At 43.9% G+C, this 17100-nt stretch overlaps 1 protein-coding gene across 2 annotated transcripts in view; it reads right to left on the bottom strand.

The window, feature by feature from the left end:
• Positions 1-8454, bottom strand: part of LOC147417620 (deneddylase) — a 71833-nt gene extending 63379 nt beyond the window's left edge. Inside the window, exon 1 of one of the 2 annotated variants that reach the window (XM_086506901.1) lies at positions 8000-8454. In XM_086506901.1, the coding sequence (XP_086363027.1) occupies positions 8000-8129 (130 nt within the window). In that variant the 5' untranslated portion in view covers positions 8130-8454. The remainder of the gene's footprint in view (positions 1-7999) is intronic. The other variant, XM_086506900.1, reaches the window with a different exon arrangement.
• Between the last annotated feature and the right edge of the window lie 8646 nt (positions 8455-17100).

Raw genomic sequence — 17100 nt, 5'->3', positions numbered from 1 at the left:
GCTTTTTTCGAGAACCGAGTTGCGTTACGAGCGTCGAGACTTTGAAGGTACGATTTTCATGTTATGATCTCTAAGTATTTGATTGTAGGTGTACTTCCTCTTCGTGAGGAAGTAGGAGCAGAGGAAGGCATGAGCCTCTGCAGGAGAAAAGCGCTTTGAGGAACTAGAGCCAGATCAGCCCAAGGGTTTCGTACCCGAGTTTGGGAAGTAGATCCACGGATCGGAGAGAGGTAGTCTCTCAAGTTGTGATCCGGAAGTTGGGATTCCCAAGTAGGGACTTCGTGTCCGGGAAAGCAGAGTTGTTCTGTGGGAAGAGGACTCTGGAAACAGAGTTGGAAAAGAGAGTTGCAGGGATGTCATGCCCTGAGTCTGGAAGGTGAGATCCAGAGGCGAGAACCTTGGTTCTCAAGGATTTGGATGGGCATGCAAGTTATGCTCTTAAACGCGGAAAGGGGGGGCATGACAATGTGACGGCACACTTTCTTCGAGTGCCCGGACATGAGGTGAAATTTTACACCAACGTAAGCGTCGCGAAGAGGAAGGATCTTGAGGAAAAAGATCGGCAATTCAATCATAAATCCAAGCCCGCGTGCAAAGGTATCGACCCGAAGACCCTCATTTTCCCTTCTTCTTCTCTACCCGATGTTGGTGTCGGTGGATCTTTATGGGGTCCGATTCATCGCCAAAGGACCTATGACACCTCTTGGAACCTAGAGAAGAAGGAAGATGTAGATGCCGCCATGGCCCGATTCTTCTATCACGACCATATCCCATTTGCGGTGGCGAGGTATGTTTTATCGATCTTCTCTCTCATTTATTCCGTTATCATCGTTTCCGCCACTATGATCTCTAAAGTTTAAACTATAAATAATGATACTAACCTCTTCTATGTGGATCGAAATAGGTCGGAGTATTGGAAAGTTATGGTGCAACGGATAGGAGAGTACGGCACCGGCTATGTGCTGCCATCTTCAGAGGCTCTCCAAACCACTTTGCTCGATCGAGTGAAGGCGATCGTGGAGCAAGCAACACTCAATCTTCAACGGCTTTGGGCAAAACATGGCGTTTTCCTCATTGCCAACAGGTGGAGCGATACAAGGAAGAGATCTATCCATGGCCTCGTCGCATACTCGAGTGGAGAGATGTACTTTGTGTACTCTCGTGATGCCATCAAAAGTGGCAAGTCCGCCTGTTAGGTGCAGCGGAATGAATGTTTGCGCTTTGCTCGAGATGAGTGCTCCAAACTGTGCTCAAGGTTCCTTTTGTTCTTATGGAAGGTAGAGCCTTCCATTTAATGAGAGAATGCTATGATCACAAACAAAGTGAATGGACACTGTGCGTGCAAGTGTATGAGACTGAGAGATAGAGAGAGAAGAGAGATACGACACAAGAGACGTTGTAAAACCCTCCTCGGAAGGCCCCACTCTCGTCGACGAGAGTGGTCTACTTATGATTGCACAATCTGGTACAAATGGTATGCATGAGACTGATGCAAGTCTAGGCTATGTCGACGATGATGACGGTGATGACGAAGTCGACCTAAGGGCTGAAATCTGCAATCTTTCTACTACTGTCCAAAAACGCTATGGGCTGAAATCTGCAAATCTTGTATCTACTAAATTCTGACTCTATGTCAACGTAAGAGCGAAACGTTTCAAGGCCAAAATGTTTCACCATGAAACGTGGCGTTTTACCACGAAACGTTTCAATCCAAAATGAGAGCAAAGTGAAACATGAGACCAAAACGTGCGTTTAGCGACTTTGAAACTAAAACTATGGTAACTTCTTGTTAGTGAAACGGCTTGTGTTTCACTTGGTGAGCGAAACGTTTCAAGGCCCGAAACGTTTCACCTGTCCTGACCTGTCGAAACGTGTTTCATGGTGACGCTGCTCTATGTCAATGACGATGTCGATGGCGACGGTGCGACAACGACGCGCTGAAAACGCAGATGCTGAAATCTGCGTTTTCCGGGCTGAAACTGTAAACCTTGCGGAAACTAACTGTGCGGTGAGGAACTGCTGCGGGAACGTGAGATCTGAGAGGTTCGGGACTTGATCTGCAGGTACTAACTGCTGAAAACTGAAAATGCTAATGTTCCTTGACTTTCCGTCGCGGTAAAGGTGCAAAACGCCGGGCTGATCTACAACCAAAAACGCTAGGGCTGAATTTTGGTCCTGCTGCTGCCATGGTTCTGCAAAATGCAAAACGCTAGGCTGATCTGCTGATCTCTTGCAAAAACGCTAGGGCTCTTGCTGTCTACAGTAGCCGAGGCTGATCTGATGGGGAAAAATGCTAGGTGATGCTAGATCTGCAAAACGCTAGGCTCTCCTTGGGGGGTGTCTGTTGAGAAGTTGCCTGTTGAGTGTGGAGCTCCTGCTGCCTCTTCTGCCATTTAGTGCTAACTTTGGTTTGTTTATATATTTTCTTAGCAAAATTGCCCTACCTACTTTTGTTGGAAAGTCCCTTAAATTAATAAGTGAAAAATGTAAAAAATAGGGAAAATAGGCTGAATGCACTAGAAAAATCCCCTAACTGATTCTAATGGATTCTGATGGAAATACTGATGATCATGCTGTGTGCAACCAGAGGATATGCATCTACACTAAGTGACTGGGCATACACGGTCTACGAATAGACTCACAAAAGTGCCAGATCACTTCTAACCTAGACTTGACAGGACTAACCGAACCCTAATCATGCTGTAGCTTGTCCACGGACACATAGGGTTGGATGTGTCACGTGACATCCCCTCCTTTTCAAAGTGAGGTACTAGTACCGAACTATATGGCGTCGAGGGAGATCGCCAATAGCATCCGGAATCCTGGAAGAGACTCTTCACCGGCCCACTATGATGTGTGGGTCATGCGGTACTTGAACTTCATAAAGGTCTGCAATGCTTGCTTCTTTGGGCCGCGCCGAAAGCGACACAAAGTCTTCTGAGTCTCCTTCAATGCTTCAACTGTCTATGGACGTAGGTCCATCTTCTTCAAGAATCTCCGAAGCTGAAAATTCACGCAAACAATGAGATCGAATCTTGTCTTTCTGATCTATATCAATCAACTTTGGCAATTCACAATGGAAATGCCCATGGTTGGTGCTCATACTGTCATGTGCTCGTTCGGAAACTGTGTCATGCTAAGGAAGAGACATGGAATGTGACTTCCTAACATACATACTTTTCAGCTTTTCATGAAAAATCCGCATATCCGTGCTCATTCATGAGTGAAACATGCTCAACATACAATATGTCATGCCTAGGAAAAGGGATCACATAAAGATGCTGACTAAAATACAGGAAACGATCACGAATGAAACACTTGAACAATGCGTGCGTATCAATCATGCGAACACATAATACTTCCTGTGAGGGTTCTTTGGACCTCGACTCGAAAGCCAAGATTGGTTCTTCGTGATTGATCGAATCTTCCTGTGGGGGTTCTATGGACCTCGACTCGAAAGTCAAGATCGATTCTTCGTGATTGATCAAATCTACAACGAGGTTAGCTTCGCTAGAAAAAGCATCCACTAACACATCATCCTTGTGAACAATCACATCATCTTCATGCAACTCATCATGCTTGTGAGAAATCACAACTTGATCATGCAAATCATCATGCTTGTCATTGTCATCCAAATCATCATGCTTATCATTGTCATTCAAATCATCATCATGCTTCTCACAATCATGCAAATCCTGTATGTCATGCTTTGGAGAAGAAGAGACTAAGAGAGTCCTCTTTTCCCGAATCTCTTGCATCTGTGCCTGCACTTGAGAAAAGAGTCGCAAGAATTCTTTCATGTGTTGGTCGCTCTTTTCTTTGATGGCTTTGTTCTCGTGATCAAATTCGGCTTGTCTTGCTTTATTCTCGCGATCAAATTTGGTTTGACTTTCTTTTTCTTCCAAGTCGTACTGACGCTCTATGGCTGCCATTCCTTCTTTGTATTCACGATCTATGGCTGCCCTTCATTCTTTGTAGGCCTTTCTTTCTGCTTCTCTTTCTGCTTTTCTTTCTTCGCGTTCTAACTTCCTTTCCATAAACAACTGCTTCAACTCCTCCACAGGAGTTAGTGCAATCTTTGTCGTAGATGGGGAAGGGTCAGAAAAACCTCCTGGTGGGGAAAATTCTTCTTCGCCTCTCTCATGCTCATCACCTCCAAGCGAAGTATCCATTCCGCTTTGAGTGATGACCATTCTGAAGTCATGGGTTCTTGTGGGCTCTTGTGGTCTTGGGTTCTTAAGTTCACGAGGAACTTGGGTTCTTGAGGGTCTTGGGTTCTTAAGTTCACGAGGAACTTGGGTTCTTGCGGGTCTGGAGTTCTTGAGGTTCTTGAGGTTTTCTTTCGCTTGCAAACCGTGTTTGAGAAGGATCTTCTCTTCACCCGAGTTCTGCTCTTTTCCCCTGGCGCGCCCCTTGGCGGCCTTGCGCTCACACCAAGGTTGCTTTTTCCCACCTCACGTCGATTGGCCGGCCGCTAAGTGCACGGTCCGCTCTCAATGAGTGAAAGGAGACACAAGGGGAGGCTAGACAAGCCCTTCTTTCCTGGGATTCCTGTCACTCTTCAAAAACACGATTAGGAATTGACATGCTCAAGCGAACTTGGGTTCGTGCGACCTCAACAAGCAAAAAAATTCTGTGATTCTTGTGGTTCTTTCCTTGAGTGATACAGAACACTGCCAAAGCTCTGATACCAATGTTAGGTGCAGCGGAATGAATGTTTGCGCTTTGCTCAAGATGAGTGCTCCGAACTATGCTCAAGGTTCCTTTTGTTCTTATGGAAGGTAGAGCCTTCCGTTCTTAATGAGAGAATGTTATGATCACAAACAAAGTGAATGGACACTGTGCGTGCAAGTGTATGAGACTGAGAGATAGAGAGAGAAGAGAGATACGACACCAGAGACGTTGTAAAAACCCTCCTCCAAAGGCCCCACCCTCATCGGCGAGAGTGGTCTACTTATGATTGCACAATCTGGTACAAATGGTATGTATGAGACTGATGCAAGTCTAGGCTATGTCGACGATGACGACGGTGATGACGAAGTCGACCTAAGGGCTGAAATCTGCAATCTTTCTACTGCTGTCCAAAAACGCTATGGGCTGAAATCTGCAAATCTTGTATCTGCTGAATTCTGACTCTATGTCGATGACGATGTCGATGGCGACGGTGCGACGACGACGCGCTGAAAACGCAGATGCTGAAATCTGCGTTTTCCGGGCTGAAACTGTAAACCTTGCGGAAACTGACCGTGCGGCGAGGAACTGCTGCGAGAAGGTGAGATCTGCGAGGTTCGGGACTTGATCTACGGGTACTAACTGCTGAAAACTGAAAACGCTAATGTTCCTTGACTTTCCGTCGCGGTAAAGGTGCAAACAGTCGGGCTGATCTGCAACCAAAAACGCTAGGGCTGAATTTTGGTCCTGCTGTTGCCGTGGTTCTGCAAAATGCAAAACGCTAGGCTGATCTGCTGATCTCTTGCAAAAACGCTGGGGCTCTTGCTGTCTGCAGTAGCCGAGGCTGATCTGATGGGGAAAAACGCTAGGTGATGCTGGATCTGCAAAACACTAGGTCTCCTGGGGGGGTGTCTGTTGAGAAGTTGTCTGTTGAGCGTGGAGCTCCTGCTGCCTCTTCTGCCATTTAGTGCTAACTTTGGTTTATTTTCTTAGCAAAATTGCCCTACCTACTTTTGTTGGAAAGTCCCTTAAATTAATAAGTGAAAAATGTCAAAAATAGGAAAAATAGGCTAAATGCACTGGAAAAATCCCCTAACTGATTCTAATGGATTCTAATGGAAATATTGATGATCATGCTGTATGCAACCAAAGGATATGCATCTACACTAAGTGACTGGGCATGCACGGTCTACGAATAGACTCACAAAAGTGCCAGATCACTTCTAATCTAGACTTGACTGGACTAATTGAACCCTGATCATGTTGTAGCTTGTCCACGGACCCATAGGGTTGGATGTGTCACGTGACACCGCCGATGTCCTCTTTGCAGAGTGGACAGCGGCCATAGAAACGATCGGTGAGCAACACGCAGTGGCCTTTGTCACACATGGGGAGGCATCAAATAGGGCAGCAGCAACCATTGTAGAGGGCCACTATCCGCATGTAACAGTGTGCTTTTGCATGGCACACTACTTGAACAACCTTCTAAAAGACATCGGCAAGCTAGAATGGATCGCTCCAGTCATTGTTGATAAGATTGTTACTTTCATCAACAATCACAACTTGGTTCGAAGCGAGTACCTCAAAAGATCGGGCGGCAAAGTGCTTCTAAAGTATTCAGACACCCGAATTTCTCTAAACTCATGTCCCTTACTGCGTGTGACTAGCATCCTCTTTTGTGGCCCGATGAAATTCTTGATTCGCATGTGGTTGTCAGACACTTCGAGTATCCTATTGGCTGGCAGGTAAACAATACTCAGCAGGTGGATTGGATCATGCAATGCCTCAATGTCAAATTGCATTACTGGAAACTGTCTACATGGCCGTTACATGTTCGACTCCGCATTGTCCAAAAGTATCATGATGGCATATGTTCAATTTTACTTTCCATTGTTGCATTGGCCTCTTTCTTACCTCTCCTCGCTTATGTCTCATATTGTATCTCATTTGTGGCACACTAGGTTTCACAAGAAAGGCCTCCGTTTGTTATCAATGGAGAAACTTGCACCCCGAAGCGTTTTGGGGAGCTTAATAGGTTGGATATTCGCTGCCATGCTTTAGCAAGGAAGGCCATGTTATTGCCTACTATTGCATAGCAGTCTTGGCCATGGACAGTTATGATTGTTGCACTATGTTAGCATGCTACCACTTCTACTTTTAATCATTGACAGATTTCCCTCTGGAAGATTGTGTTTGGCAAGATGACCGGCCATATTCCTGGTTGCTCGGTCAACTCTAGTTTGCTCTCTGCTTGATTTTTTGGCATGGCAAACAGCAATCGAATGGGAATTCGTTGTGCTTGGAAAGCATTCATTGGAGTAGGACATGTTGTCTTACTCTTGCTAACCGCTCACCTCGCCAAGCATACTTTCTTTTTTGCCGAGGCATACGCACGATGGATGATGTAGTGCATTCATCTGGAATATGCTTCCCTATTCTCACGCAGCTACACGCTATGGGTTGGGCGTGCATTATCGTCAGATTTGGAGTGCACTTGAGCATATGCTGGCTGCTTTCTTCCCCATTCCGCCACTAGCCAATGGATGTCGTATGCCAGATTGGACTTTATGGGACACTCCTCTTGATGCCATTTCTGCCCACAACATTTACGTCTCTTTTGTAGGGGTCTTGGCTAGCTCATCATTGCAATGCGCTTTGGTCTTTGCATAAATTTGATCTATGATGGAGAAAGGCTCTTACTACAATTTAGAAGTGCCACTTGTCCCTTAAGGAGCGTCTGTTTCTTTGGCGTTGTCTGTAGGAGGTTCTCTCTAATGGAACTCTCCTTGCAACACGTTGCATCATCTCTTCTCATTGTGTCAAATGTTCCGCCGATTACGAGACTGTCAGACATCTCGATTTTGGGTTTTTGACATTTTCCCAATCTCCCTTCAACAATTTGCGATCTTCTTCACATAGGTCAGATTTTGATCACTATGGTCTTTGTGGCGCCTGCCGCATGTTCCATCAGCAGGAGGCTAATCCTTTTCCTTCATTCAAGATTTTGCTTAGGCAATCCTTACATTTCGCATTTGACGTTGACGACATATCCCTAGACATCTTGCAACTCTGCTGTGTTTGCTTTTAAAGTTCTGTATCTCATCTTTCTAGTGGGTTTTCCTCATTTTGAGGTTTCCCACTTGTAGATCAATCAAAATAGATTTACCAAAAAAAAAAGGTATGCCAATGAGTATAAATGTTTACAAAAGGCCGAAACTAAAATTCTAAAATGGGTGCAATATATAAAATGTGAGAGATGTTGAGGGCAAGGCTCATGTATTTCGTTTTGACTCTCTTCTCTCTCTCTCTCTCTCTCTCTCTCTCTCACCTGATATGTAGCTCCATCTTCTACTACGGAACAGAAGCTTGAACTTTTGTGGCAGAGATGAAACTGTCCAGAAAGGTGTACGGTGCTCCTGGCTGGGACAGTGGATAGAGCAAGCTAAGGAGCGCTCCATTGCCAAGCCCCTGCTCGTGGACAAAGAATAAGGTTGCGTAGGCGGTGGAAATCCACCACTCTCTCAAACTCCTCCGCCCCCTTGTGTAAACAAGGAGGCAGCTATAGAGAAACAGAGCATCCAATGGCATTCATTGTTCTGGTTCATCAACGCCATGCCCTCTAGTCGATTCTTACGCTGCAGCTCGCGCTTGACACAGGTTCACATATTTTATTAAGTGATCGGCTGTCCACTCAATAAGTGAGCAGCCACTTAATTAAAGCAAGGCTTATTGTATTAGAAAAAAACACCAACGCTGCCCTTTAGGGCCTAGGCTGAAAACAGCGTACGTTTCTTTCTCTCCCTCCTCTCGCCAAATTTGCCGCTATGCTCCACGCCAGCTCCCACCTCTATTCCAGTGCCCTATGGTCCGGCTATTCCTGCCGGCCTCCGAGGCCTAAAAATTCAGCCACCGCTTCTCTCTCAGCCCCCCAATTCAGCCAGCGCTAGCAACAAGGAGCACTACCGTCGAGAATCTACAAGTGATCGCGTGAAGCCTCGAGGGAGCATCAATTTTCCACACTAGCAAGTTCAGATTGTGAATACGCTCTTCGAGTTGTTTTGTGTTTGTGCTTTTTGCACATACTCCATCACATAGAAGGAGCAAGTAGGCCTCGGCCTACGCTTGGGGATTCCGGAAACGGAATCCCGGAACAATATACGGAGTTTCATGCTCCGAATGCAGACAGAATTGAGAGTTCACCTCTCAAAATTTCCCGCATGGGAAGGAATTGACCATCGAATCTGAGATTAAGAACGGAGGGGTTCTTGTGCTTGTAGATTTTGTTCAAGGGGGAGATCAACCCATCTTCTTATCCCAATACTATGTCGATCTTCTCCCTCGTCTCTTTTGGTTGAGAGTTTATTTGTTTTCAGCATTCTCTGCGCTCTCGCTTGTGGCATGCCACATCATCAGCTTTCTACGCAGTGTGTGTCCCAAGGGCTATCGGTACACGTTGCCCCGTCAGCTATCAGTTTCGCAAATCGCAGCCAAGTTCGTACACAGCTGCCACGTTAGAAGTTCCTACGCAAAGTGCGTGTGTGTCTGTGGCGTTCTGCTTTATTTATGGTTTTAGGCCTCTCGACCTATTTCTGTAAGTTCGGTTCATTTAGGGTTTTTAATCCTAACCCCTTATGACTTTTAGGCCACTTTGGCAAGGATGTGTAACTTGATGAGAACTTCTTCTGCTTCTTCTCTTAGGGTTTAGGCCCATCGACCGGGATCTGCAGGTTGGCTAGGGTTAGGCTCAACGTTGACACGTCTTCAGTGGTTGGCACAACATCAACGATCCTTGGCGGAGGAGCAGGTTACGTCCTCATCACCGAGGATGGGTGTCTAGTGTCCAAGCACACCTAGCGTGAACCCAGCCAATGTGGCCGATCACTTTTAAAATGAGGCAAGGCCTCATTTGTAGATAGCAACAACCTCCATTAGCAAAGAGTCCGTGGTCAACCCATGAGACTAGGCATGCATGAGGTCACCTGGAGGAGGTGATGCCAGATGGTATGGAACGCTTGGGCTTACAGGTGTGCACCTACGTCCTCGTACATTGCCCAGCTAGGAGGTGATATCGGATGGTGGCTATGGTTGGGTGGTTCTTCTGGCAGGTGTCCATAGGCGATCCAAGTAGCCAAAAGATGCTTCCTTATAGTTGTTTCACAACCATACCCCAAACTCACATGAGTGAGCGGTAGGATATATTGAGCTGCTTAAGAGAACCATGTCGAAGAAACTCGAAAAACAGGCCCCATAAATTCGTAACTTTGAAAGAAGTGGTGCTGTCCTATCAAAGGGTTGGGAAAGTATCAGGGGTAGCAACTGCTCATCAAAAACACAAGACTAGAATGCACTCCAAAAAGCGCTTGTATAAGTTTTTTGTCGATTCAATCACAAATGGCTGGAATGGACAATGTCGCCAGCTTCTAGCCACATGAGCTGCGGCACTCAAATTTCACTGTAGCAAAGCAAAGAACCATCCGCAAGCAGCAGAACGTGTCTATGGAAATGCTACGCTTGAGAATTCCCCAAGCACCAACAAGATGGTTCAGAGTTCATAGAAAGGAATCAAATTACATACCTAAATAATTTGGTTGATGCAGTCGACACGACATGAATTCTGTACTTGTAGGTAAAAATATATCTCTGAAAGTCATCATAGCCTTTGTTCAGAAGCTCACAGGAAACTTGCAATTTCTTGGCGGCAAGATTTTCCAAGGTGCACACCACAATGGCCAAAACATCAGCCCTCGAGTTTGGAAGAACAGCCTCCATTGCTACATTAAGGTGAGGACTTAAATAGTTAGTGTTTTGAAGCCTTGGTTGAGAAAGAAAGAAGATTCATTGTGATCAACTTTAGCTATGATGTCTTTCATATTCTTGGGATAGGCAAACCTCAAGTGTTCTAGTGTTTACATTCTTTACATATTGGGAAAGCAAATTGGTCAAAGATTAGCTTCGAGCATGTTAATGCACATCTCCATTAGCAAAAGTTCAATCCAATACACAAACAAATGTGGAGAGTTCATGTAAATTAGTTGGACTAGCTAAATCATCAATAGAAGACTATAAACTTGGTTAGAGCACTTGCTTTGTTTGTCCATCATCGAAGGGAGACGTACATATTGAATGTGTATACTAAGCAAGCTTAAAATCTCCATTGAGTTCATGGTAACAATGTGGTAGAAACCTTTGAACTAAGACTCCTCCCTCTTTATCTCCTTCCTTCAGTACACCAAGGACCGCCAAACAAGGCCTAGCTCAATTAATTAGAGCAAAATCCTCAAGGTTTAAGGTCTAGGGTTCAACCCTCCCTGGATGTTCAGGTGGCACCTAGCCCTTGAGGGTTGTTCCTTATGCTTGTTAGATAGATGGGTTCATCACCCTTGTTGAATTGGATTTGCCTCCAACTCATGTGGTTAAGTGTGTTGGTTCTCATTTCAATTCTACCTTTTGAAAAAACCACTTTAAGGATTGATATTATATGACTAACATATGGACCTATACATTTCCACTCTCCTTTATGTGGTCTCTCTCTCTCTCTCTCTCTCTCTCTCTCTCTCTCTCTCTCTCTCTCACATAAAAACTAATATCTAAAACTCCCAAATGATTTTCTCATTTTAAACTGATCATTTGATATGGGGAAATACTAGGGGAGTAAAAGCTAGAATATTGGTAAGGCTGCCAGACCGGTCTTTGCAGGGATCCAAAGGAGAGAAAATAGGGATCCAAAGGGGGACAGTCTACAAAAGAGCAATGTGATTCAATGGGGCTTAAAAGACCTAAGGTTCAGCTCCATTAAGACTTCCATAGGCTAAGGTTCCTAATATTTTATTCAATTGTCTAAAGGCCAATATAGGGGAAAATTGGATGGTCGTTGGAAGACTAAAAAGTCTTCCCACATCCCTATCAAGAAGGGGGCGAGCCATGAGAGTAGGGGATGAGAGAGAAACACACACACACACACACACACTCCAAGGCTTCCCCTTTACACTTAAGTTTTTACATGAGTTTTAATTATGTACAAGTGTCACTTCAAAAAACTCACTCACGGGCGCTTACGCTAGCTCGATAAAAGAACCAATAGAAATTAAGCTCCTAAGAAGACTATTGGATAGTCTATCAAGGGGTCCAATAAGCATTCAGCAGCCCAATGGCTTGCCTGATTCCTATTGGCCAGAAGACTAAGAGGTCCAATGAGAGTTTAGTTGAATTAATTAATTACCTAAAGCTCTCACAAAAGGGGAAAGGGGGACACATGTCACAAGGCTATCAATTATGCTTCTAATTTGTGATTGGCTAAGCTTTGTAGGAGCCAATAAGAGGCCAGCATGAGCAAAAATCAAGAGGGGTCGACCAAGAGAGAGAGAGAGCTTGGCATTTTTAGACTCACACACTTTGCTACACACACACACACACACACACACATGTTATGTGTGAGCAATAACTCCATCTCCTTATCCAAGCATTGGGAAGTAGAGGCCTACACCAACAACTCTTGGCTATGGCATGCAAATCCAACCAAGAGCCAAGCTTCAATGGCATGCTCATCTCCTCTACCATGCTAATTACTAAGCTAATCTATGCTATTAGAGTGATTATGTGAGGAGAATACTTCTTTCTCGTAAGATACCTCTTCTTCCTCTCAATCTATCCTCATTCCCTGCTAGCTCTCACCATTTTTGAAGTTGTGTAAGCTCTTGGGGCTGAGGCTAGGGACACTAGGTGTGTTTTTCAAGCATAATTTGGTGCATGAAGCTTCATCTTCAATGCACCAACGAGTTTTGTCAAGGAACACAAGAATTGTATTGTACAAAAGTCTCCTTTGATTGGAGAAGTTATAATACAAAGCCTTTATGGAGGGGGGACCGGCTCCATGTAAATCCGGTCCTCAACTGTTGTCAATTGTTCTATTTTTTTCCCTTTTCAAGTATTGTCAATGCCAAATTAGCTAGGTGTAAATTGCTAGGTTGATTTTTCAAATTAAGTACTCTCACTATACTCATTAGGAACTTGTTCTTAATGAAATTCTCACTATGTTATCAATTTCCGCTACACACAAGTTACTAGTGCACTAAATGTTACATTGGTATCAGAGCTATTGGTTTCTCTTTTCTTGCTCAAGAAGAGAGGTCCTCAAGGTTGCTACAAATGGTTGGTGTTATTAATTGCAAAAAAGCAAGTAGAATAGGGATTTTTCATCCTTGAAGCACGCCTGCTTTATGCAGTAAAATAGGGACACCGTCGAGAGCTATGGTCTTAATAATAGAGTCCTACGGGGCTTGCCTATGGCTTAACCATTATTGAGCTATAAGAAACTTGACAAGAACCAGTGCTATCTTGGCTTTCTTGAACCCTCTCTTCTATTCCTTGCAATTAATAATATTCAAGCCACGGGTATAGATGCTTGAGTGCTATCTTTGAAGGTAAAGAGGAGTTGCAACTAGGGCTTGAAGTGCCAAAGTACAAGTAAAAATTTACACCTAAAATTTGCTAGTCTGGCTGACACAACCCAACCCTCCAAGGTGAAGTGCTACAGCAATTGCGCACCCATGGTATTCTCCAAACTCCTCACCAAGAAGAGAGAATACCTAGGAAAGCTCCTGGTGAGACTTCCAAAAGAGGACTCACTCCGATAAGGGAAGAAGAAGAGGATCCGTATGAAGGGCTCAAAAATCTACTACTCAATGACTCATCTCCTTCCCAAAGGAGAACCCAAGTTTCAACGGTAGAGTCCCCACCAAAAGAACGAGAAATAAGTGAGTCTCCTACCACCTTGATGGAGATGTCTCCACAAAGACGGCGGGAAAAATGATCTCCAACCCCCCCTAAACAGAGAAGACCATCGCATACTTCTCTACACCATAATTCAAAGAGGGACAAGAGAAAACAAGCAAAGAAAAAGGCGAGAAAGAGGTCACCCTCTTCTCCATCTTTTTCATCCTCGTCCTCTTTTGAAGAAAGTGATGGTGCAGACAAGGAGGAACAAAGGAAGAAAAAGGCGAGAAAGAGGTCACCCTCTTCTCCATCCTCCTCATACTCTTCCTCTTCTGAAGAAAGTGATGGTGCAGCTCTTGAACCACCTAAAAGAAGAGGCCATAAAAAATCCTATGCCGCCTGAAGAGGTCTTCCAAGATCAAAAAGTTCAAAGAGGGAGCAAAGAACATCTCTTTCCTTACCTACGATGGCACCTTTGGTGCTACGGACAAAGTCTTGGCCTTTATCCAACAACTTGATGCGGCGTTTGGAGATGAGGGCTTCGTGGAGTCCTCTAAGCTACATCATGTAGCTATGCATTTTCAAAAGTCTGTCAAGCAATGGTGGTCTAGCCTATGGGCAAAAATACTCACCGAATGGCGAAGCTTGAAGCTCTGTCCCTACCAATCTATTCACAAATATGTAGACAAGTTTTGGGATTTACATCTCAAAGCCACTATCTTCAAAAGATGGATTTTTAGAGAGCAAAAAAAATAAATTTGTGCGGGTTTAACTAAGGATATGGCGGAGTGTGTTAACTTCCAAAGGCCACGCACCATATCTGCGGTCATACACCATACCATGGTGGCTTCATGAATCAAGTTCCAACAAGGGGCAAAGAGAAATCTTAAGCTCACAAAAAACAAGGACCGTAACGAGCCTAAGGGGAAGGACAACGTCCAAAAGTCTCCCAAAGGCAACGCCAACAACAACAAAGCTAAGGAGAAGGGAGTTTATAAAGGCAAAAATAAACTCTCTCCTGAAGAGCTAGAGCATTATCGGAAAGATAACCGTTGTTTCAAGTGCGGGGAGCAAGGGCATGCCTATCATGCTTGCCCCCACAAGAATACACGTAATGAGCCTCCTAGAGCTACCTTTGTCCAAATTCAAGAAGAGGATGCTCATTACAAAGGACCTCCTCTATGCCATGCTTGGGAAAAGGTAAGAGAACATGATGCTTTTATTCTCTTTGACCCTGCTTCTACTCACAATTTCATATCCACATAGTTGGCCACCAAGCTAGGCATCCAAGCCTGTGAGATGGGAGATGTCCTACCTGCCGATGGTGTTTTCAAGGGGCAAGAAGCCTCAGTCACTCCCTTAATTGGGAAATTGAGGCTCTATGTCCAAAGCTATGTGGACAAGGAGGATTTTTATCTCTCCTCTCAAGCACGAGGATGTAATCCTAGGGGCACCATGGTTTGATCGCATGGCTGCCAATGTTAAATTCCCTGAAAGACAAATCTACTTTAGGTTCTTGGAAAAAGATATGTACATAGATGCTAAGGATTTGGGTAGTACCATACCTCTTGTACATAAGCAAGCTTTTAATAAGTCAATAAAGAGCTATATTTCTGTGTACATGATTTTTGTTAAAGATTCTGAAAATGAACCTAATGCTTTAGCAACAGAAAATATAAAGAATCAAAAGAAATTAGAGTTCTCGAATTTCCTCAAGGGATTCCAAGATGTTTTTATTGTTGATATCCCTTGTGAACTACCTCCCAAACGAGGCAATGATGACCATGCAATTGATTTTCTTCCATAAAGTTCACCGCCTAATAAACCTCCTTATAGAGTTTCCCAAGCTCAACAAGAGAAGATTATGCGGCAAGTGCATGAGTTAGTTGAGAAAGGCATGGTTAGGCCTAGCTCATCTCCATTTTGTTCACCAGTGTTATTAGTGCAAAAGAAATACGGCACATATCATATATGTGTCGACTATAGAGCACTAAATAGGATCACTATCAAGAAAAGGTTTCCCATTCCACGGGTAGAAGACCTATTTGATAAGCTACAAGGGTCAACCTACTTCAGTAGGATTGACCTAAAAAGTGGCTACCATCAAATAAGGATAGTCGATAAAGACATTGTAAAGAACGCATTTCGCACATGTTTGGCCTTTACGAGTACATTGTCATGCCTTTTGGCTTGACCAATGCACCATCCACATTTAACTGCTTGATGGAGAAGCTATCCAAGCCTCACAAAACCTTTACTAGAGTGTTCTTTGATGATATAATCATCTACTCTAATTCATTAGACGAACACAAGCAACATCTCCAAGTAATATTTCAGGTTTTACGAGAGAATAAACTTTATATTAATCAAAAGAAAACTTCCAAGAGATTCAGTATTTAGGCACATTATCTCTCAAGATGGCATCCAAAAGGATCCATCAAAGCTAGAGGTAATAAAAGGATGGACTAAACCAAGGAATCTACATGAACTAAGAAGCTTTATAGGTATGTGTGCATACTATAAAAGCTTCATAGAAAAGTTCACACAAATTACGTGACCATTACATGACCTAGCAAAGAAAAACGTTAGGTATATATGGTCCACCAAGGAGAAAAATGCTTTTGAAAAGCTTATCTCTCAACCTGTGCTTACACTACCGGATCTCTCAAAGCCATTTGAGGTCCACTGTGACGCCTGTGGTGATTGCCTTGGAGTTGTTTTGCTCCAAGAAGGACACGCCATGGCCTATGAAAGTTGAAGGCTCGACCCTATTGAGCAAACTCTAGGCATATATGAGAAGGAACTATTAGCAGTTCTACATGCTCTAGATTCGTGGAAGCACTATTACTGGGGACTCCTTTCATTTTGCGAACGAATCACCAAAGCCTTAAGTACTTCATGACACAGACCAAGCTCTTCGACAAACAAATGAGGTGGGCAGATTTCCTTTCGCAATTTCATTTTCATATTGCTCACATTGCTGGCAAGCATAATCAAGTAGCCGATGCACTCTCAAGACAACCGAGAGTAAATGCGGTTTCCATAGCAACTCACAATGATCTATCTTCTATGATACATGAGTATGCTATCGATCTTGATTTTAAAGATGTAATGTTAGCCCTTGCACGAGGAAAGAAAGAGGAACCATTTACCCTACAAGATGGTTATCTTCTATATGGTAATAGGCTATACGTTACTAACTCACTACGTGAGAAAGTAATGTATGAATATCATGCTCCTCCTTATGTAGGGCATAGAGGGATTCAGTCTACCCTAAAAGGGATAGAAACATATTTCTATTGGCCTGCCATGAAAGCAAACATACAAGAGTATGTTTCAAAATGTGTCATATGTCAAAAGATGAAGTTTGATAGAGGGAAGAAACTTGGATTGCTTCAACCTTTGCCAATCCCTAATTCACTGTGGGAGAGCATATCCATGGATTTTATCTTTGGATTGCCCAAGTCTATCCATGGGAATAAAGAATATGGACGATAGTAGACACGTATAGCAAACAAGCACATTTCATACCTGTCAAAAAGACTATCAAGCCCATCAATGGCAACCCTCCTTATATCACAAATCTTCAAGTACCACGGCTTGCCAATGTCCATAGTGTTGGATAGAGATCCTAGAATGACCAGTAATTTTTGGAAGGGTCTCTTTGAGAATTTAGGTACAAGGCTAAACTTCTCTTCGGCCTATCATTCCCAAATG

The sequence above is a fragment of the Adiantum capillus-veneris genome, chromosome 30 (assembly GCF_014529385.1).
Source record: "Adiantum capillus-veneris isolate H3 chromosome 30, ASM1452938v2, whole genome shotgun sequence".
Taxonomy (NCBI): domain Eukaryota; kingdom Viridiplantae; phylum Streptophyta; class Polypodiopsida; order Polypodiales; family Pteridaceae; genus Adiantum; species Adiantum capillus-veneris.
The sequence above is the reverse complement of the archived record's forward strand: the minus strand, read 5'-3'. Positions and strand labels throughout refer to the sequence as shown.